This window comes from Colossoma macropomum, unplaced genomic scaffold, assembly GCF_904425465.1.
Source record: "Colossoma macropomum unplaced genomic scaffold, Colossoma_macropomum, whole genome shotgun sequence".
Lineage (NCBI taxonomy): Eukaryota > Metazoa > Chordata > Actinopteri > Characiformes > Serrasalmidae > Colossoma > Colossoma macropomum.
The window spans coordinates 9,543,374-9,565,845 of NW_023494810.1; the positions used below are offsets into that span (position 1 = coordinate 9,543,374).

The 22,472-nt window shown below is 39.2% G+C and overlaps 1 protein-coding gene across 1 annotated transcript in view; it reads right to left on the reverse strand.

The window, feature by feature from the left end:
- The window catches only part of dock3 (dedicator of cytokinesis 3), a 201,097-nt gene that overhangs the window by 25,105 nt on the left and 153,520 nt on the right, over positions 1–22,472 (reverse strand). Inside the window, 15 exon segments of the mRNA XM_036559488.1 lie at positions 256–354; positions 1,031–1,177; positions 1,606–1,733; positions 2,519–2,711; positions 5,601–5,771; positions 6,316–6,397; positions 6,599–6,699; positions 8,955–9,038; positions 9,125–9,222; positions 9,345–9,516; positions 10,285–10,391; positions 10,586–10,748; positions 12,527–12,651; positions 17,198–17,323; positions 19,595–19,683. Of these exon segments, the coding sequence (XP_036415381.1) occupies positions 256–354; positions 1,031–1,177; positions 1,606–1,733; positions 2,519–2,711; positions 5,601–5,771; positions 6,316–6,397; positions 6,599–6,699; positions 8,955–9,038; positions 9,125–9,222; positions 9,345–9,516; positions 10,285–10,391; positions 10,586–10,748; positions 12,527–12,651; positions 17,198–17,323; positions 19,595–19,683 (1,885 nt within the window).

Consider the following 22,472-nt stretch of genomic DNA (forward strand, 5'->3'; position numbering starts at 1 on the left):
AGGAAGAGGGATGCGAGTGTGGACATTCTGTGCCAGTGTTTCTCAATTACGCAGATGGCAGATACAGTGACAAGTAATGTATATGTTAACTGACAAAAAAATATATTTTTTAAAAAAAGCTTTTTCTATGTCTCTTTTAAAAAAAAGTCAATAGTTTTAAGCTTTAAGCCGATCACCTTCAGTAGTAAGTAGTAAGACAACTGGATTTTGAACTCTCAGACAATTTGTCTTATGAAGCTTTGTAATTGGCCCCACCTTTAACTCCTCTTTGCTCTGAAAGTTGTCGAGCAGATGCTGAAAGTGGATATCTGTCATTTGTCGCAGGAGGGACAGGAGGCAGGACACATACTCCCCCTGCAAATCAGAAAGCACACAAATCGTTGTGAGCCAATCAGTCTGCTCCAATGGCCTTCAGAAGACCAACTAGAAAACACAGATAAGGTAAAGGGAAGGGTAGAAGTTATAAGGTCATGAGAGGGATGGTGAGAATATTAACACACAGGAAACTAACCATGAGAGAATTCTTTCAGTGAAATGTAAAACTCATGCAATTAAAAGACTATTAAAACCAAACCCTCAGAGACAAAAACATTACTTCATATTAATTCATCTTGTTTGTTCACCGATTTAATTTTATTGTTTGTTAGAACAAAACATAACCACTTTCTAAATGTAAACATCAGAACAACAAGCATGCTGACACAGTGAGTGAGAGTGTGTGAGAAACAGATAATAATGACACTGTCGTTGAACGCATGTTATGAGAGACAGAAACAATGTAATGCAAAGAGAGAAATAAGTATTGGAGATAAAATGAGAAAAACTGAAGGATGAGTGAGAGAGCAGGACAGAGAGAGAGAGAGTATGCAGAAAAAGTGAGAGAAAAAAACGTAATGAAGCAAACAGCAAACTGAGAAAGAGACAGTGCAAAGTCTTTTGGATAATCAGCAGTGACAGGTGAAAGTGTGGGGTAGGGATGGACGGAGGAAGGAGGGGAGAAGTAGAAGAACCAGATTTGTTAGTTACTAACAGTGATCTCGGCCGTGCACTGTGGGCAGCGCTGGCCTCTTACCGCCTCCTGAGACTGGGACTTGCTCATGATGGTCAGCAGTGTTTGCAGCAGAACATCCAGTAAGCTCTCCACCACCATTTCCACCTCCTCCTGCACTGAGGTCTCCTACAGAGAGGGAGGCCCAGCAAGAAACACACAAATACACATACTGTAGTCAGGAAATCACAAATACGCCAAACCTTCAGTTTGTCAGTAACTGGAATATTGTTGTTGTCACAAAAATGCTACCCAACAGTTTTCAATAAAGTGATGGCACAGACATTTTTGGGCTCTGGGAGCCTTAAAAGAACTGTAAAGACCTCAGAATTTTGTAATGATTCAGCTAAAATAGAGAAAAAAACAGTTTGGGAAAACTTTCTGCAAAAGCAGCAGCAGCTTTTTCCACAACAGCAACAATGTATAAATATTAAAAAGCCTGTATATTAAAGGGAAACAAGGCAAGAAATGTCCTTGATCACATTTAAATCTCATCAACAGTCACCAGCTGGCTGACTTGAGAGAGAATGTACATATGTGTGACCTGTGTGTTTTACCAGTGAGCTGGTTTTGATGATGGAGAAGATACTGCTCAGGATGCCCGAGCAGATGAGCAGCTCCTTCTGTTGCCGCAGGTGAAGATGGATATGGTGTAGGACCACAGGCAGAAGAATCCTCCTCGACTCTGAACCCAAAACATCAGTATGAATGCCAAAGTCAATCAAAGAGAAATATCTAATCATAGCTTTTGAACATTTTCATAAACATACTATATTTCATAGTTATATTTTTTATGAGTTAACTTTATTAAGGCTGCACAAGTGGCCAAATAATTGAATGAGCTATTAAGTTTCTGAATATTGCAAAGATAAGGTGACACGATAAACAATGACAATGTTTGTGCCCCCTTGGTTTCATAATGATAGCTATAGTTGCATGCTGTTCATAATAGAAATTTGAGAAAGCGAAGTAATATTTAGTTATTTAGTAGCTACACATTTTAAACATCCTGATCAACATGCAGACTAAAGCAAAAGAATAGAAAGCAAAAATGAAAGTCCCTATGATGCTGTCATCTCTACTCAAAAGTTTTTAAATTATGAAAGGGAATGATGGAAGGCAAACAAAAAAATGCTGGAAGTTATTGCCTTGGATGACCAACCATTCTCTGTTGTCAAACATGTTGGATTTCTTAGGCACTTACTGTAGCCTATACACATATTTGTATATTTATTTTTTGTTCACTGTTTTATTTGTCAGCTCTAATTATACATCTATTTTTATCAATAATTATATATACAAAGGCTAAGTGATTGGTATTATAGAGGATTCAATTCTGAGTTATGAAACCAAGAAGATTATGTAAATGGAAACAAAATGTGTTCATCAGTGTTCTACTGCTCATGTATTGATACACAATACCGAAAGGACCTCCAACACTGTGACAAAAAATGCCAGTTGAAGTCATACCTGGAAAAGAGAACAACCTGCTATCTACAGTCCGAGCAATGGACTGCAGCTTCACCACATCCATTGACTGGCCTATGTGGACAGTACTGGGCATGCTCCCCAAGGTTCCTCTCACGAACTCAGCCACCTCCTGCACTGTGAACATCTGCAGGAGCTCATCAAAGATGGCTGGGAAGGAATTGAGCAGGGCTGCCTAGAGAAAAAAAGTGAAAGAGAAAGAAAGCTGTCAACTGTGCTTTGCCTTTCACAGTCTTGAGTGCCATATTCCTTTCTGGATCACTCAAGATTTAAAAGAACTGACGGACCAAAGACTGGAACTAGCATCATCCACAGAGCAACAGGCAGCACTTTACTGGGTTTTAAAATTTTAGTTATGTAAAATGCATTTGGCAAAGCAATGGGCATGTTTTGTTTTCAGCTCAGGAGTTTGGTGACTACGGTGTCCAAGCTGCAAGATCAATTAGCAAACACCTAAAGGCCAGCTGAAAGCCACTGCTATTAATATCATTTGACTATGTCAAAAGATCACTATTGCTGCCCTTCTTACTTCTGAAGACTCTGCTTGCCAACTAGCCCGGCAGACCTCTGGAACGATCCAGTGTTTAAGTGGGAAACCACACAGCTTGTGAGTGGGTGGAAAAACCAGGATGTGAGATGACTGTGAGGATTCTGACATCTTACACACAGCAAATCAAAACAGAAATACACATCAACAAGCATATCATTTTCTGATAGGGTTTGAGGGACAGGGAGAGTTGCTGGTATTGGTCAATCGGTTGTTTGCTGGGTTTTTCGTCAGAGTTCGGTGACAGGGTTGAGTGATGATTCGGGAGATGCTGAATGTCGGTGGCACCTTGGTTTAAGGGCAGAGTCCATTGCGTTACTGGGGCAACACATCGATGCACAAGTACTTACTGATAGAGGGGAAGGCCGTGGAGCATTACAGCTCAACGGCTGCACACAGCTGGCCTGGCTGGTGGAGGCTTGTCCCAGATTAGGCTGTGGGCCCTGGGGTGTTCAACGAGGGGGTAAAGGAACCAGGGGAGGAACAGGAGGTCATAGTCAAAGGTACAAAAGAAGGGCCAAATCAAGAAAAATTGCAAAGAAGCATATCACACAACATGTTCATGGAAAAACAAAAGGTATTTTGTGTATTAACAAGGGATGCATTTCCATGGAAATAATCATGAAAGTTACCATGTAGAAACAAAAGACCTTGCATGCAGTCTGTGACTAAGTCACTTGTCCCTTGTGGACCATTTACTGTTGAGAAAACAAGCAGTACAGAATGGAAAGCACAGGAAACAATGTGCTTACAGTAAACAAAGCTGATATGAAATTCTGTAAAAAATGTACAAAATTCAGGTGTCATTAGCCTTTAAAATTTTCCAGTTCTTATGCTAATGAAGTAACACTTCAGGTACACTATTCATATGAACTATAGTTACATACTGTATAAGGCAGTGAAACATGCCATAGGTTGAATCAAAAGATCTTAACCTAACTATTTCATTATCTTTCCTCTAAAATAACTCTTTGGATCCAACATAATGAAAATAATTTACATCAGATTTTACAAGTGTGCAGTCCCAATCTCTACAATCCAGCCACCCTTCTGGCTATTATTTCACCAGGATAGTATCCCTTCAGGATACTATTTACAACCAGCAAATAGGAACAAACAAACAAGTTCTGTTATTCAGATCAGCCTCACTATAAGTGAAGCAGACTAAAAGGGACTTCCCTGAAATAGGGCTGTCTAAACTCCTTAGATAAATGTCTTCTTAAGGGCACAGCAAGGCAGACACATCAATCTGTCAGTAGCCTAAACAAACTTGGCCCTGCAGGAAACAGCCTTGATCCTGGGTCAACAGCAGCTTCACTGAGCAGTAACTCCTGGCTGCTAAACCGCATACTTTCTGAATACATCAGACAACCTTATTTGTACTACTTTCATTTCTAAGAAATCACTGAACATGCTAGAGTTCTGGGTAGACTGACAAAACTGTGCATCAAGATGAATTTACAAAGCCTGATTCAATATGTTTTTACCCTCCTTTTTGTAAAGCTGCAGTGAGTTTCCAGTCAGTTTATGAAACTGCAGAAAATTCCTTATCTGGGCTGTAAACCTAATACTAGCAACACTGACATTTGTAAAGAATATACTACCACTATGTTAGTCCAGCACATTTCAGTCATTTCAAGCATTCAAAATGTCTGAGACCAGCAGGGGTTCTGAATTCTGTTTTGATTTCTGAACAAAAAAAAATAGCAGATTAAATTGCTGGCCTTTAAATGTACATGTTTTGAAGGAAATGGGTCTGGGAGTTCATTAGGGTAAAGAACAAATCAGCAGTCTGAATCCTCGAGTTCTTTCCTTCCTTTGCCCTGATCCCTGATATTATTAGACTTTGAAAAATATAATTTATTAAACCCATGGGCAATTTTCTAAAGCTTACTTTATCAGTGACCATGCAATTCTATTTAATTTCAATGAGCGACGGGATGGACAGGCAAAGTGGCGTGGGCAGAGCAGCAGCTGGAAGCATCACGCAAGCTTGACCCAGAGAAATCCCAGGATGAGCACACACCCGAAAGAAAAATGGAGGAGTGACTCATCCGGATTTTACTATTCAAGTCCAAATATAGAGGCAATCATTTTTATTTCCTTTTTTTTGTATTCTTATTTTTGTGTTTTAAATAGTAGCACAGTCTGCGCTAGATGAGTCCTAGGTGTGCTAGAACTGCAGTCACAATGCTACGCGAGACACACAAGCAATTTTCCGTCTGCTGAATGAGAAGCTGTGCTGGGAGGTGGAGTTCTGATCTTTCATACAGGAAGAGACCAGAGGAGCAGGGGGCTTGCTGCTTGCTGCATGAAAAGGCCTTCATAGATACCTCTGTTGCCACTCTATGTATTGAGAAGATAATACTTAGGAGGTTCCTGATCCTGTTGACACGAGATCCCTAATCCTTATTTTTTGTTCTAGGTACCACCATGGCAACACAGAATTGGGAAACACAGATTAGAGTTTTTGTGAGCTTAGGCTTCTGACCCCAGACCACTTTTGGGATATCTAACCTGAGTAAAGATGAGAGTCTCTGAGCTGCGGCTGTCCAAGCTCAGCACAAAGCGGATGGACTGGAAAAGCTCCTGGATACTTGTCCGAAACTGGTCCTCCTCCATGCCACAGGTGGCCCGAGAGTACAGGATCCTTGACTGCACAATGAACTTGAACAGGTACTCCAGTGCCTGTAATAATCAGTGTTTCACTGCAAAATCAGTGTTTCATGCACATTAAAACATCCCAGCTACAGTATCTTTCTTGTACTAATTCCAAAAAGCTAGTAGGCATATAAGCAGCTCCATAGTATTTGTTGACTTTTATAGTTTCTGTAGAGGCCCTCTAAGGACAGGAGTGACTATGCTGACACACTTTGTTAAAAGTGTGAGTCCTATGAAATATTCATATTGGTCGTCTCTAAACTGAATCATAGCTTGACCAGGCCTCATGAAAATTTCATGCAGCTCATCTGCTATGCAGTTTCTGTCTCATGGCTGCCAGGATGGGCAGGGAATATTTGTTGTACTATTTGTTGTCTTTTATTTGCATTACAATGGGTCATATCTGATGAGTAGGAGATGTACAACAAACTTTTACCCAAGCTAACAGGTTGCATTTAAAAGAACATTATGAAAATAGCTTGACCAGTTCTGAGCCAAAAATTACATGGCAGTTGAATTAATAATTCTTTGAAATTCTGGAATTAGGCTGGGTGATTAAAAGAGATCTTACCCTCATTGCTTCCTGAATGTGGTCTTGTCGGACAACCTCTGCTGAACGGTCCATGTACCATTTCAGACAACGAATCAGTTCTCTGTAAGCATAATGCACGCACATCTTAGAGACATTAGGCCAGCAGTCAGTTGAATGCTGATGAGGCACTGGCCAGTTCCTCTGTTCTGCAGATTAAACAAAGTCTCTGAATTTAAAGTTAATCCAAGATGATTTATTTTTGTGAGAGTTACCCCAGAAATTTTATATGTGATTTTTGTTCCCCAAATGCAAACAAACTTACTTGTAGGCCAGTGCTCCAGCAAAGTGTTTCTGAATGTAAGTGTCCATCACTGGGCGGAAATGGTAGTACTTGCTGTCTCGGAGCAGGTTGATAATAAATACCTGGTCAGTGAAACAAAACAAGGCTCTGGAGGTTAGGGATAGACTAGAGATCAGGTAGAGAAGCAACAGTGCACTATATTTTGTATATTTACCAAAACAACCTCTAAATAGTCCCACATTGTGAACACAGTCAAATACAGCTATCAGATTCAAATAATCCAAATTTAATTTTCAGCATCTATTTCTTAAGAAACATGACAGATACCTTTAAGGAGGTAACAGCCAAAACTCCTTGCCTCTTTGTGCTGAGGTCTAAAAAGCTAAAGACTCCCCATGGATGGCAAGTGCAGGCAGCTGTGAACTAGTAATGGCTGGCTTTCTGCCAGCTGAGACCTACGATTTTTCATCTCCCTCCCTCTCTCACACACACATAGCCAGCTTATTATGGAAAGAGATGAGTAATACAAAGGTAGGGCTGCAACCAATGATGATTTTCCATAACTGATTCACTGAGAAAAGAAGAGTTTATCTTGCACCGTACATGAGGGCGTTTACATGCACTTAACAATCCTATCATAATAGGATTTCTACAGTTATCTGAATATTCAAATGATCATACTCTGATTTCTTAGATCAGAGTATGGTCTAGAAATCCATTAAAGAGATCTGGATCGGATTTCTTAGCGCATGATCACTCTTACTCTGATTTCTTTCTCAGTCTGCGCATGTGCGAAAAAACAGACCGCAGCACCGGAAATAAACAAGCAGCGTTTGACACATCACCCGCGAGACGGCAACAAAACACATTTGGAGCGACACTGAAACCAAATACATGCTTGAAGAAATGAAGGATTTAAATATTCTTCATCTTCTAGATAATGTATGTTAAAATTTTCAGATAAAGTGGCTCGATGTTTAAAAAAAAGTTGCGGCATGAAGTTTGAGTCTTACATTACATTTATGTCACGTCTTATTCTGTGAGTTTATTGGCCGGTTGCAAAGCAGAAATCCGATTACTCATGTCTGACTCATGTAGACCCAGAGTTTTCACATTATCTGATTACTCAAGTGCATGTAAACGTGTTGATCGGACTACTGACAAAATCAGATTTTCTGCAGTTATTGGATTATTAAATACATGTAAACACATTAAATGTTTCTTTGAACAAATACAAAGATTATTCCTTCCTTTTGCACAAAGCTCTCCCAAACCTACTCTATTATTCTACTAAATCATATTTGCAAAAAAAGGACTAATGAAGGATTTATGAAGGGCATAACAACAGATCTTCCACACAGCCCTCAAAAACAACACATGAACAAATTGCATGGCAGTTTGAGTACTATTACGGAGAAAGGTTGATTTTACAAGAGATTTGTATTCTTGCTCAAATAATTTCTTCTGTAATGATAAAGAACAGAAACATTTTTTAGTTTGTGTACTACTAAGCACACAGAAACAGCTTAGTCATCACCCACTTCGGACATGACGTGTCTTAAAGCATGTTCACCACATGGGTAACAGCAATAAACATGTGCAGGATAGTAGCACTTTCAAAAGTCAAAATTAATCCAGGCACATGAAAATAAGTTTTAAAAATCTCTACCATGGAGGGCACTTTCCAAAAGCTGCATTAGCACTAAACTACTTTTTTCAGTTTTTCATCATTTTTGTGCAGATGAAATAGAAAAAAAAGTCTCTTTCAAAAAATATCTGCGTTCATGTGGCCTAGCAAGTCTGCGTGTATTAACGCACGTTAGTGTACATAGCTTAGGTGCACATCGCTGAAGTGTGCAGTTTACATTAAAATGAGTCTCAACCCTTCAGCCAATATTGTTTATTCTATTTGCTAATCCAAAACAGTTAGCTGAAAAGCAGCCAACGACAAACTATCTTTAACATTTGACTACAGTTTTACTATAGTTTGGCAATTACTTACCACTTATCATGCAGTGATTTCAGATCTTCTGAAATGGAGTGTACTCAATTTTTTTTTGATGGGTTGTGCACAACCCTGTACTGTAGTCTCTGCTATCTGTACTTTCCCTCTTTCAGTCAGATGATGTAAATGGGAAGCGCAAACATCATGAAGCCAACTAATCGATAACAAGACTTGCTGCCACCATTATTTTATATTCAATGTTCAATCAATAACTCTACAACAGATACAACAGCTCACAAGAACACAAATATATGTGCTAAGTTAGCACAGTGAATATAAATTTGAAACCCATTCAGTGCTTAATGATATTATACACCTGTTTGGAAAGGTGCATTAAGTAGAGATACTGGTCAAATTTAAACGGCCTCTTACCAGTGACTGAAACACCAGTGGCCCATACTTGTCTGTGTTGTCATCTAGGATGGAGAAAAGTGTGTCTAGAATGTCCTGAAGAAACTGAAAAAAGAACATGGCAATGTTAATATTTCATATTACTGCAATACCATCATTAAATTTTTACATTCAGCATTAATAGCACTTACTTTAACTATTTCCTCTCCACTAACATGGCGTAATCGACCTAGTATGTCCATAACACGATCAGGATGAGCCTTCCACTTCAGCAGCGCCAGCAAATCCACTGAGAATAGAACAGGAATGCATTAAAATACTATAATAGATAATGAGTTATGCTTGAGGCACACATTATTTACGAAGGAACAATGTGCACAGTATTAGAGTTATAAAGCATTTATAAACTACCATTCTGAGTAAGCTTGGTAGAGGAAAGCTGAGTGGAGATCCACAGGGTTTCCTTGGTACTGCGCTGAAAGATGAGGCTGGAAGGGATGTTGGGGCAGCCATTGAAGTCGTCTTTACAGCAAGGCAGTCCCAAGTACAATGCATGGTTACTGAAGGTGGTGTTTTCATCACACTGGAAAACACACATGGCCATATTTAGCACACTTTTCAAAGTATCGTTTCACTTGGCTATATAACATTTGCATTAGGATATGAAAACAAAGGAAGGTCCTTGAAATCTATTATGGAGCATGTAAGTATAGTCAGCTAAAATGCTGATTTAAAGGGGTACGAATCCTTAACCACTAACAAGCTGAATCAACATTAGCAGTTACACCATGCAATGTCCAAGATATTGTGGCAATCAGCTGTATTGATTCAACTAAAGAGGATTTATCCTTTGCTCCTTGTTAGAAAGCTCAGTTCTGCAGTTGAAGTATAACAGCGTATCATCATAAAACAGGTTTATTATGTAAGGTTTAATGTACATATAAGTGGACTCATCCATCCAATCACACCGAGACCCTCAAACTGCTCACTTACTGTAAATACATAAATCATTCACTCTTAATACTGCATTGATTTCATGTGCTTCACGTTTTATTGATTTTGTGTTCCTTCTACTTTTAATGCCCAGTGTTCTATGTGTAATGTGATTTGCTTTGTTTAGACTGTATATACCCCATCTCCTAAAGTAAAGAATAAATACAGAGGAATTAGAATTTCGGTTAAAAACTGAAATGCACTGTTACTTATGACCAACTAATTAAATATAGACTATACTAGTGCTTAAAGCATAATCTAAGAAAACACCAGATGCTGATGTTGAACGCTTCTTCCTCAAATTTGGAGAGAATGAGGAAATTCAACTAATTTAATTGAAGGCGGAGGTTGTCCTAACCTTGTACACATAGAGTTCGTGACTCTCATCAGATAGTGTTGTTCCATCTTCCCTCATGAGCGGAGTGAAGGCAAAGCCAAAAAGCTTCTTTTCCCCTTTGTCTTTTGCTGTAGAAACAAGAACGACAAAAGTTTTTGTCAATACAGAGCTTCCCTAGGTCATGCTTTAAATTTCATGCCAACAGAAAGCCCAAAGCTTTTATAAAATATGATAAACAGAAATAACGCTGCCCTGAATATGTTAAATCTTACAAAAAGTAAAGCTGAAAGTGTAAGATTTTGTGAAACAGGAAAGCCCTTACTGGAACAGTGTCTGAATTCAAAGCGCAGGTGAGAGCCTCGGAATCGGTCGATAGGAATGGGCAGCTTGATCACTTCACTCCAGCGAGGGCTGTTATTGTGGTAGAGGACAAAAGAACGATGCTCGCTGATATTAGGCTCCCCTGACCCCAGGCTAATGCAGTCCTAAGGCAGACAGAAGTCGAAATGTTAAAGGATTTCTTCAAGGATAGTCATCTGGAACTCCCAAGTCAGTATGAGACAAGTAAATGCATCAAAAACAGAAACACGTATTATATCGAGAAAACAGACGGAAGCTTATCTGTTATCATTAAATAATCAACAAGTGGAGAGGATGGAATGTTTTAGGCATTTGGAAACGATTGCTGAAATATTTTTTTAAGAAAGAAATTGAATAGAGATAATACATTCCTGTGCTGGTATACAGGTGTTCGGTAGGAACTGTTTTAGCTTTTAAAATGGCAGTGTGTTTTGGCATCTTAAGGGTAAAAAACATTAGTACTTTCTAACATTTCAAGGAAAGTGACTTAAAGGCCATAGAAACAGGTCAGAGACTTTCAAGAGCAACAAGCTGACCAAGGCACAGAGTATAACTAAAGATCCCTCTCATCTTTTTTACCAGTTTCCTTCTGGTTGATAGCCGCAGTGCAGAATTTGCCTTGATGCTACTCCAATATGCGCCTACAATACACCTGAATTTAACGTTTGATTTACTTAAGGCAGCAGCTTATTGTGCGGACTGTGCACAGCCCCGCCCGCTAAGTATGCACTCCTGATGCACATGGGTTAAAAGGCGCCTGAAGTTACGGAGCCGTCAACAAAAAAGAAAAATGAGAAACTGGAAGTTCAATCATGAAAAGATCTTTTCCATCAAAACAATGTAGAAAACGTGTGCACCCTGCGGCCACATTACACCATATGGCATATTTTGCGCCACGTCTTCTCATTTTGAGAGGACGTACATTTGAGAGCTGTTTCATGAGTTCTGTCGTGTGCGGATAGTTTGAGATCAGTTGCAGTTTTGTAGCTACTACAAACCAAATGGGCATTTCAAAAGACGTCTGAGACCATACAATTGGCCTTTAAAAGAAAATGTAAACTAATTAATGAGCATCTTCTGTAGGCTGTTTGGTACTTTAGGGCTCTTGCATTTACTTATCATGAGTCCAGTGGCTTGGTTTATTTACTTTCTTTCTTTATTTATTTCTTAATAATGAAAATTATTTGCTGTTCTATTTTGTGATCAAGGTGTCAATACTGTCTATTTCGACTAATCATATGTGTTTTGATGAATATATTTTTATAAGTAATTAATTGTGTTTGCATCAGGTTGCAGTCGAGATAATTTATATTTGGACTCTCATTTGTCACTTTCAGCAAAGGTCACTTTCAGAAAAGGTGTGGCGGGAAACAGTGTTTACATTTTCATTTTGTAGCAGAGAACTCTAGGCTGCTTTTATAAACATTACTAAACATTATTATCTTGCTGAGACATTTTTAAAATTATTTGTCAAAAACCAATAACTGTTGGTAAATATTATTTCAGAACCTCAGGGAGTCTAACGTTGCTGTCTAGGCTGTGTACGTTCTTAGCAACATGTCTTTTGAGACTTTAATGCAAATTTACACTTGGTTTTAAAAGACAGAGAAAAATCTATGCAAAACTGGCCGCCACAAGTTGCCGAAACTCTAGTAAACCGAGCAGAATATGTAATCAGCCGCACTTCAAACATCTCCACCCTTTTTGGTGCGATCCTTTTCGCATTTTGCATGGCCCTTTCCCAAATGCATATGCATGAGGGAGAGAAGCGCATTCTGCGTTTCTCCATGCACATGGCACAGAAACAGCTTGGAAGAACCAAAGACAATTTTCCACTCCTGTGCATAATCAAGCTGATCTTAGTTAATAGAGGTGAGAAGTATGTAACTCCTCAAATACATACTTTGAGAATTTCTCCGTCGGCATAGAGCACATACACGGTGACCTCAATATTCTTCTGAACACTCTTCCCTCCTCTCTCAAAGTCCCCTCTCTCCAAGGTGAGGTACAGGTCATTACGAATGTCACCTAAAACATCAACAAAAATACATGTTATTGGGTACACAAAGAGACAAGAGACTTACTTTATCAAATCATAAAAAATGAAGCTAGGAAATCAGAGGCAATTCCATAAGTGAAGGAAATCTTCACAACACTGCATACTTAATTTCACTGACACTTCAAAGTCTGAAATGGCAAACAGTCTATCTCCAAAGGCAGAGGAGATTCATGAAACACTCACAACAAAAGCTTACTTTGGCTTATGCTGCAATTCTGAGAGACAGTGATTGATAGTATGGATTCTAGTGGGCCAGTTTAGATCACCAATCAATCTGCACATTCATTACATGCAATTTTGCTTTGAAAACCAATAATATTTCATTTACAACCACATTTCCAAAAAAGTTGGGACGCTGTGAAAAATGTGAATAAAAACAAAATGCAATGCAAATCATTTAAACCCTATATTTCATTGAAAATAGTACAAAGACAACATATCAAATGCTGAAACTGAGAAATGTTATTGTTTTTTGAAAAATATAAATGGGCATTTGCACATCATTGAATTTTGTTTTTATTTACATTTTTCCCAACTTTTTTGGAAATAGGGTTGTATATGTAAAGTTTGCATTACAAGACAAAATTACAAGAAAACCGGCTCATTCTGACTTAATGTATGTGGTTACATTTATAACAGACCTACTATTGCATAAGGCCAAATAATGTGTAATATGTTGTAATTGTAACAGACATAATACATGAGGCCAATAACTATGTAATAGGCCAACTCTTAAAAAAATCTAGAGGTGCAAGTCGATTAATAATCATTCTGGGAGCCTTCTATTTAGCCTACTTTGTTAAATATAAAAGACATGACAATTTTGGGAATATGCCAGAAAGAAACGTTTCCCACAGTCCTGTGATTGGGCTTTAAATGGTTATATAGTGTATTACATCTAGCACAGTAAAGTTTTGCTCTTAGTAACCGCACATTTTGTTCTTCATTCATAGACCTCACCCACACAATTTGACCAAACGTCTCATTATCATCTCACAAAATGGCATGACTAACAATTATGTTAAATCTCTGATGTCACTACAGCACTTCCAAAAGCTAGCCCCATCATTCCCACAGAGCACAACGGTCCTCCTCCACCTCTGCTCCTCATGCGATTCTCTGTGAGTAAACACCATGCTAATCAGACCCTGGTTCCTCTAGTGACGTTGTCCGTTATTGATCTCTTTCAAATGCTTCACCCATCCACCCACAGCCTCTACACTACTGAGCTTCATTAGCTGTCACAGCACCCTGAGTAATTACCATGGATTTCTAGGTTGGTGCAGTGGTCACTGTTACCACTATGCTCAGGAACAATATCAGGCAGCAGCACTTCATTCAAGCCAGAACCGCACTGCATGTCTGCCATTAATTCTGAAGTAAAGACAGGGTGCCTCAAAGCGAAACCTGATTATGAAAATGACACATCATATTCTCTCATTCCCTGAATATATTCCTTCCTCAAGCTTAAACTTAGTTCAGGAGAGAATAGGCTACTATAAAAAGACCAGTTAAACTTTTCTTTAGTTGTCTCTCATTAAAACTCAAGCTACCAATTAAACTGTGGATATTATATGGCCAGCACATTCTAATTTCTAAATCTTTTTTAGGTGAAGCCTAGTTTTCTCACATATTGGAATACGTCTATGCCTTCAAAAAACATGCATGATTTCAGTATGCAAGAAACTTCTAAACCTGTTTTTCAAACTACAATGTACCACCTGTTGTTGTGTCTACAGCTAAACATGTCAGTCACATCAGGAATGCCTGAGTAAAACACCCAAAACACTAGCTGTTTGAAACTGCAGTAAAATGCTGCTTAATGATAGTGTGTTTCTACTACTTCCTAATGTTTTGTCTATAGGGCTCAATCCCTTGTCAAACGAGTGGTTCACATTTCAAATGATAATTCTGATAAACATTAAAGAAAGCAGCACTTCAAAGCCACTTGCAAATACACAGAGGGGGACACAGTAAGGCGCATGGGGAAGTAATCTGAATCAGACTGTGGTGGAAAATGGAGCAAACGTGGCCAGGGCTCTTTTTAGAAACATTGGCCAGGACGGACAACAAACTGTGACGGTCTGAATAAACCATCGTCCATTTGTCTGCTCTACTGACAGTACCCCACAGTTACAGGCCCCGATAAAAATGTTATCTGGCAGCAGCAGACTGGCTCCCTGCGCGTGATGCGTTGCGTTGGATTGAGCCCAGCCTAGAGTGCCTCTGTAATGGGCTACCGCACACTGCATTAGACTCTCCTCTCCACTGGTTTGGTGCTATCCAGGTCTATCAAATCCATATAAAGCTCTCTATTCAGACAGCTCAGCAACATGCTCAACCCTGCCAAACAATTCCCATGCATCCAACCACAATCGGACAGAGGACAGCTCGTAAAAGTACCCACTGTGACAAAGAACTAAATGCAGTGCCAATGCAAAGAGGTTTAGACTAGAAGTATGGAAGTGACAAGACCTAGGCTGCTTTAAAAAAACTACAGCTTTTTAATACCTTCTAATAATTATCACAGACAAAAATTTTGAGGTGTTTCTCTAATAACAGAAGCCATGATCATCTTAAGCAACAATCCACTGGCTTTTAAAATTTTGGTCAGGCTTTCTGTTCTTTCCGTAAGTATGGTCAATATTATTGTCTGTAATAATCCACTGTACAAATGCAACTGATAGACATTAGGTTAAACAATGCTGGAGTGCTTCTTTAAGACCAAGATCAATTCTTCATAAAACAAAAACACATATAAATCAGGGTTAACAGTGTTAAGAACACATTTGGTTAAAATTAGCTATGGAAATTGCACTGCTGTTAATGAGACATTAAGAGCCATAGCAAGCAGCAGAGATTCAAGCACGGGCGCTTCTGTGTTACACTTACAGTCATCTATCGTCGTTTCTTAAAGGACACCATGAGAGAGGAAACAGGGATGTAAAAGGAGAGAGACACACACGAACATGATTTTAGAGAGGGAAGAAACCATAAAGATCAGTAAATCAGTATACACTGCTGCTTTTTGACTCTCACATGTTCACAAACATTACCCTGGTAAATTATTCAGGATCCTGCATTTATGTGCTGCATTTCTCCTTTGCTGTTTGTCACTGAACTCTTTTTAGCTATTTTATGCAGATGCCATAAACACAAACAGGTTTTGAAAGTCTGTTGTGCCAGATTAACATTTCTTAAGTCTGTAAAAGCTTCCTTCTAATTGCAGGCTTACAGTACATTCTAATATTGTTTGACGCAAGTTGCTCCCAGCCTGAAAACGCAATCCCAATTTGGGATTACAAGTTAGCTATCTGCCACATTCAATCTTACAAAGCAGCAAAGTCAATGCTGCAATTTGGAATAACATTATATAGGGGTTCTTCCAGGCATTCTGGTTCAATAGATTCTAAGCTCCCTCTTAGAAATGCATACATAACAACAGCATGGAGCCAGGAGCTCTCCGGGCCTTATCGACTTATTGGCTTTTTCAAAATGCTGAATTTAAAGAACCTGGCCTTGCCTGTGATTATAATTGAACCAGCTTGGGTAGCTCGATATGTGGAAGATAAACCCATCTTTTTAGCCGTTATGAGGCTGAGCTCAAATTCAAAGACAATCTTGAGAAGATGGGCACACGCAATAGAAGGTGTTGAATGGAATGCTGATTGGGACAAACACATATCACTTAGATCTGCAGCCGCCTCAGAGCAGATGGAGAAGCAGCTTGTCTTGGGTGGGCTGCTGCATTTGAGAAAAGAGACAAGAGGGCTAGCTTCGCTCCAAACAGCACATAGTTGTGTGCAGTCAGAATGGGGGTTGTTGTGGGAATTGTTATATGTGCTGAGACTCTGAAAGGAATGAGTCAGAATTCTTGAAGTAGACACACTGGTATAAATAATGTTAGCGTTATTAATAGCATAGGCTTGCTGCTGAGTCACAAGGATGGCACTTTTTCAATGTGGCTTTCTGTGGTCTGTCTAGCCCAACAGGAGATTTCAGGTGTAGGGAAGAGAACAGATACAAGAAAAACTGTCCTTTTCCACTCGAGGATGTTCTGTATCCCTTTGCAATAACAGTATTGATAGCTGTCTGTAATTTGTTTAATTAGTCTATTTCTGATTTACATAATCAGGTAAGTGTTAAAAGATTGATTTTCATTTTAATGGTTATAATGCCAAAAACAAGTCCAAAGCATACTGTTTAATACTGCACTTAGCATTCTCTGACTACTATAATTTTGCCATTTTGTAATGATAATAGTACCACAGGTGTACAATAAAATTAAATGTAACAACATTATTGAACACCACTGTGGTGCTAAAAGTTTCACTTAGAAAACCTCTGAGAATATGACAAAAACATGTAAATTTTCAGTTTGGTATAAAACATAATATGTTTTGGCTTGTAAAACTGCACAATTAATAAGAATTTATTTCCCTTTGCTGCAATGCTTGTTCTGCTCATGCTGCCTTCAACAAAGACTAAACATAATACACCAGTCAAAGTGCTCACCTGGCATGATGACATCAGGGAAGCCCAGTTTGCGGGTGACGGCGACGCAGCGATTGAAGATCATGGGGTTCTCCCGGCGGACCTGTTCCATCTCTCCTCTGAGCAGCTGCAGGGAGATGATCAGACCTGCCCAATTGGAAACAGAGATGGACAGATGGACTGAAATGTAAAGGGACGAAGTTAATTATGCTGCCATTCTCCTGTGCAATGCTGAACTCAAAGATCAAAGGCTAGGTTCACATTATAAGCCTCACTGCTCAATTCCCATTTTTTCATCTTTCTACCATGACGTTTCAAATTTACTTGTGCAAGTGTTCCATACTGACCATTTGTGTAAACGCATTGCTGCTATGAAAGGACCTGCATTTACACATCTTTTTAATGTCACATACATAACTGACATGCATCATTAATAACAATAAGTAGTACTTGTGAGGCAATTCATCATTACAAGAGTGACCCAGCTGCACAAGCCTTCTAGGCAAAGATTATATTCTGACAGCTCATTCATGATTAAGACAAGAAGGTGAAAAAAGGCCAGATGCATAGCTTTTTGCAGGTTTTTTCTGTGCATGATGAATTTGTGATATGTGCATGAGCAGTGAAGTATGATGTTATGGTCACAAGGCCACATTTTAGATATTTATGCAAGACTCAAATACAATCTGAAAAAAGGACATACAAAAACACGTATGTCATTGATGAGAAGCACTAAAAATTTCAGTGCTAATTGCATGCTCTTGTGGAGAATTTGCTAGCCTGCTAAAAGTGATTATGTGAGTGAGTTACAAGTCCATGAGGTGCTTCGCATCTAAAACACAGCCATTGAAATTAAGTATGAACATGTCTCCATAAGCACAACATCAGTCTTAAACGTTCAAACTCTCTGTGATGTGCAAGCATTCCCACTGCTAGCCTGGCAACACTTCAGTTCTGAAAGTGTTAGATTAAAACACCAACTTGGTCAGACATTCCAAAACATCTGAGAATCCAAGAATGGAGTCCTTCTCCAGAGGACGGGGTGGGGGGGTGCATTTCATTTCCAAAGTGCATTTTCATTCAGCCACCAAGACGAGAGCTGCTTTCAATCATTTAAACCCCCCAAAGCTCAAGGTAATCTAACTGCAGGGCTTTAAGGTTTCATGCATTTTGCATAGTTCCCCATAGAGACCTCTAAGCTAGCGCCTCTTCAGTAACTCCCACATAGTGCTGAGACGCAGAGTTTGGTTTCAGTCCACAGGGACCTATTCAGGCCCACAGCCCACCAGCTTGATGGGAGGTCAGAATAATTAGAATTGTGCACTTTCAGAATCAAGTGAGCCTTACCTGACTGTATGGGTGATTTTGTGAATTAGTCATTTGTATTAATGGGGTTATTTCCTTTCATACATGCATTTCAGTATATTTAAACAAGAACACAATAGTTTACAAATATCAGGTGATAAGGACAATCAAATAAAACCTTTAAGGAAGAGAAACAATGTGCCTTAAAAGGGTAATGAGGCTAACAATGAATTAACACTTGTGTTAGCATGTTAGTTAGTTAGCATAATGAGCTTTGGTTCATTGTTACAGTGGACTGAACTGTAATAAATTCAGAAACACCCTGTTTTTATGTGTGCCACTTCAATATAAAGAATAAAACCACAGTCCTCTTTCATGCCATTTGAATAAAAAGCATTTAATTCTCAAAGTATGTTATCTGCCCGTCAGCTCTCATTCTGGGAAATGACAGTTCCTAAGTTATATAGTTTAAGGAGGTGATGACATACCGTGTCAGTGTTGGTTCTGATGGCCTTACTCCTGACTACAATGCGAGGGGTAGCATTGAGCGATCAAAGTATGTTCTTTGGCTTGAAACTATTCTACATTCTTAAGCAGATTGTATTTGAGGGTGATGACACTGTAGTGTAATCTTGCCGATTCTTTCTCTGGACCCCCGACACGCTTAGAAAAGTCTGTAACTTCACACACACTTAAAAGGAAGTGCCGGTTTAGGGGGCTGGGCAGCAGCAATTGACCCAGTAGCAGGCAGCGGTGTGTGGTGGCAGGTCGATTTGTCAGGGCAAATTATTCAACGATAGTATCCGTCAAGCTTCCCTTTCCAGTCTCTCATTGTACCGCCTGTTTTACACTCTGCGCAACAGACTTTTATTTACAGATAACATTTAAATAACAGTATGTCATACAATGTCAGAAACCACATAAGCAAGTCTAGTTTAGACATGCATTTTGCACAATGCTAATAAGTTTCCGTTACTTCTTAGCTACATTAGCCCTGTAGCTCCAGCACAAAACGAAAGAAACTTCAAAAAACAAACATGTCTTGGTTGATTGACTGCATTACACATTCAGTGTGTATAGTATTTATACCTCCCCAGAAAGTAGAAAACATACCATAGTTAGTGCTGGGAGCAGTGTATTTGGTGCTGGACTTGCGGATGATATTTTCATGAATCTGGTACCACTCATTCTCGTTGTTACATCTGAAAAAAATAAGAAGAAAGAATAAGTCAATTATGAGCACAAAAAAGGCAGTGGAGTCAGCGTGGAGTGAGAGGGCGGAGATCTGCTATCAGACAGAGTTTTAGTATTCTAATGGGCCGAGCACTCAACCTTGGAGCCTACACACAGCTAAGAGCCCAATCCTTCAAACAGAGAATGAACACTGCAGACAAGTTTTCTCATAAAATAAAGAGCTACTTTATTAGATGAAAAATAACATGCTCCCTAAGGTTGTTCACCAAAATTAATATACACATCATATAAGCATGCACTGAGATATGAATGAACATCATCATTGTATTTGTTGTAGTTGTTTCATATACATATATTGCTAAATATTCAGACACCGTTGAAAGGTGTAATAGTTTGTGATGGCAGTATCTAAAGTACAAAATTGGTACTATGAACATATAAACTCAATAAAATTGAATGTAAACTATAGTAAACATATCACATGTTGGCCCCATGCATCCTATACAATTACAAAAAATAGTTAAGAGAAAAAAGTAATGTCAATTAACCCTGTTAACACTAAACCTGAGCGCTCGATTGTGAATATAAAGCTCTTAGCTGGATTGAGCTTAACTAAAGCGAGGACAAAAAGTAGGTAAATGTAGAGTCAAGCTGACAAAGCTGTCATTGACTTTTTGCATTGGTGGGCAATCATCACACTCCACAATGAAAGCAGAGAGTTGAGGCACTTGTGCCTAGCATTATAGCAGCTCGCACAGTGCTACGGGATTAGCAAGTGCTAGCTGCCTTAGGCTAGCTGTTGGAAGTCAGAAGGGAGGCAGTTCTCTGCCTGGAGGAAGCAAAGTTTCCTTAATGGCTGATGAAGCGTCATACTAAACCTGACACTGCAGATGGTGAGGGACCTTAGTGTGGAAGATAGCTCCACAAGTCCAAGGGATCTAATGGAAGGGCTTGCACTAGCTGTTTTAGTCACGGGCCAGGGCTTTGTAGGGATTTACCACCGAGTCCTGCTCTGTGCCTTAGCAGAGCATCATGGCCGGACAGGGCCTGTTGCTTATGGAGACTAGTTCAGCATCTCATTGCGCACATATTCAATGTATACAAACAAGGGGAGAGGTGGCAGAAACACTGTCCCAAATCCTCTAACTGCTAACTGTTGCTGACTAAGTAAAAATACCTTTTTGGCTTAATGGTGGCTAGACACAACGGTAAAAAAGTGAAATATAAATCTCAATTAGCTGGACATGGTGCCAAAAAAGTAAAGACGCACAATCAGAACTAGCTGATTTGCACTCTTTATACACAATCGTACTGATACTTTGGCTGCAAAAAAGAACTCGAAATTAAAGATGGCATTTTAACCACAATTAAGATCATCATATTTTAAGCTTGAAAGATGTACATGTAATGTACTCTTCAAATCAACTTTACTACACTGACCATTCTGCAAATGTTTGATCTTAAAGCTTGTGTCTCAATAATAGTGGAGGAACCTGTTGACCTGTTAGTCAACAACAGGTTCATTTATATGTATGTTTACTGTAATTTAGGGCTGTTTTCTTCATATACATGTGATTTTTGACTGCAAGCGTTCATGCATTTGAGCATTCTCTGCTGTTCTATGCTGTAGCTCAGTCAAAACCTGATCCCTACCAGAAAGGTACTAGGACTCATATCTGTAAAGGCGATAAGAACCATATTACTATGGCATTCAACACTTTGTGTGAAAAACGCATGTATGTCTATAAATCAGGTAGGACTGTGTGCAAAGTGTGAGATTTGAGTGAAAAAGTAAATTAATAATGTTATTGTTATGCTTGTTGCTTGTTAAGAAAGAGCAATAAGAAAATAAAATATGCTACTGGCTGTAAAAAAAAGCAGCCTTAAAAATTAACGATCAATGTATCCCTAGAAAAACGAATTCAAATATCAACTACAATACACAACAGGGTCAAAACACCTCAAAAATGGAAACGCAGTCAATCTAAAAGTGTTACATGATCTATCAAGTGCTGAGTTCTATACGTTTCCACCACTAGGTGTCCCTGCTAAACTTACAAACTTGAATCCCTCTGACTGGCTCACTCTCCCTCCCTCCCTCTTTTCATGCATGTGCACATGCACATACAGATGCATTAAGACACAAAACATCACTGCAACAAATCCACCCCTACCTACCTCCACATATATTTCATAGCACAAAGATTCAATGCATGCTAAGTGCTGTATGGTGTGTGACAATTTGGTTTGTGTGTGATTGCTTAGTTATTTTGGTGAAATTTTTAATTTGTTGTAGAGATTATATGCATGAGGCCTTTTCAAAAAGACATAAATACCTCAATAAGTAAGGCAGCCTGGCATTGCTCTTCTGTAATGTCTGTGATCTCAACAATGCCTCTAATTACAACTCCTCTGTTCATCCCTGTGACCTTACAGATAAACATCTGCACCCTTAGCAACCAAGAGGACACCAGGTGCATACTAGGGGGAGAGATCACTTACGCTCTGTGGCCAACAAGCATGTCAGAAACGGCAAGAAACTGCCCAGCAGGCTCAAGCTCGTAGTTCAGACTTCCTAAAAAAGTAAAAAAAAAGCTTCATACTTCAGATCACCAAACTTAATGGTACCACTATACCAGCGTTAATGCATCTGAAGGGTTTAAAAGGTTTGAAAGGGTACTGTTGAATGGAAAGAAGTCTGGCTTGAGGTTTCGAGTGCTGATCATGTCTGACACATTTGCGTGTTTGGGAAGGGAGGCTGAAAATAACTCAACCCCTCAGCCAGGAACTCAATCAA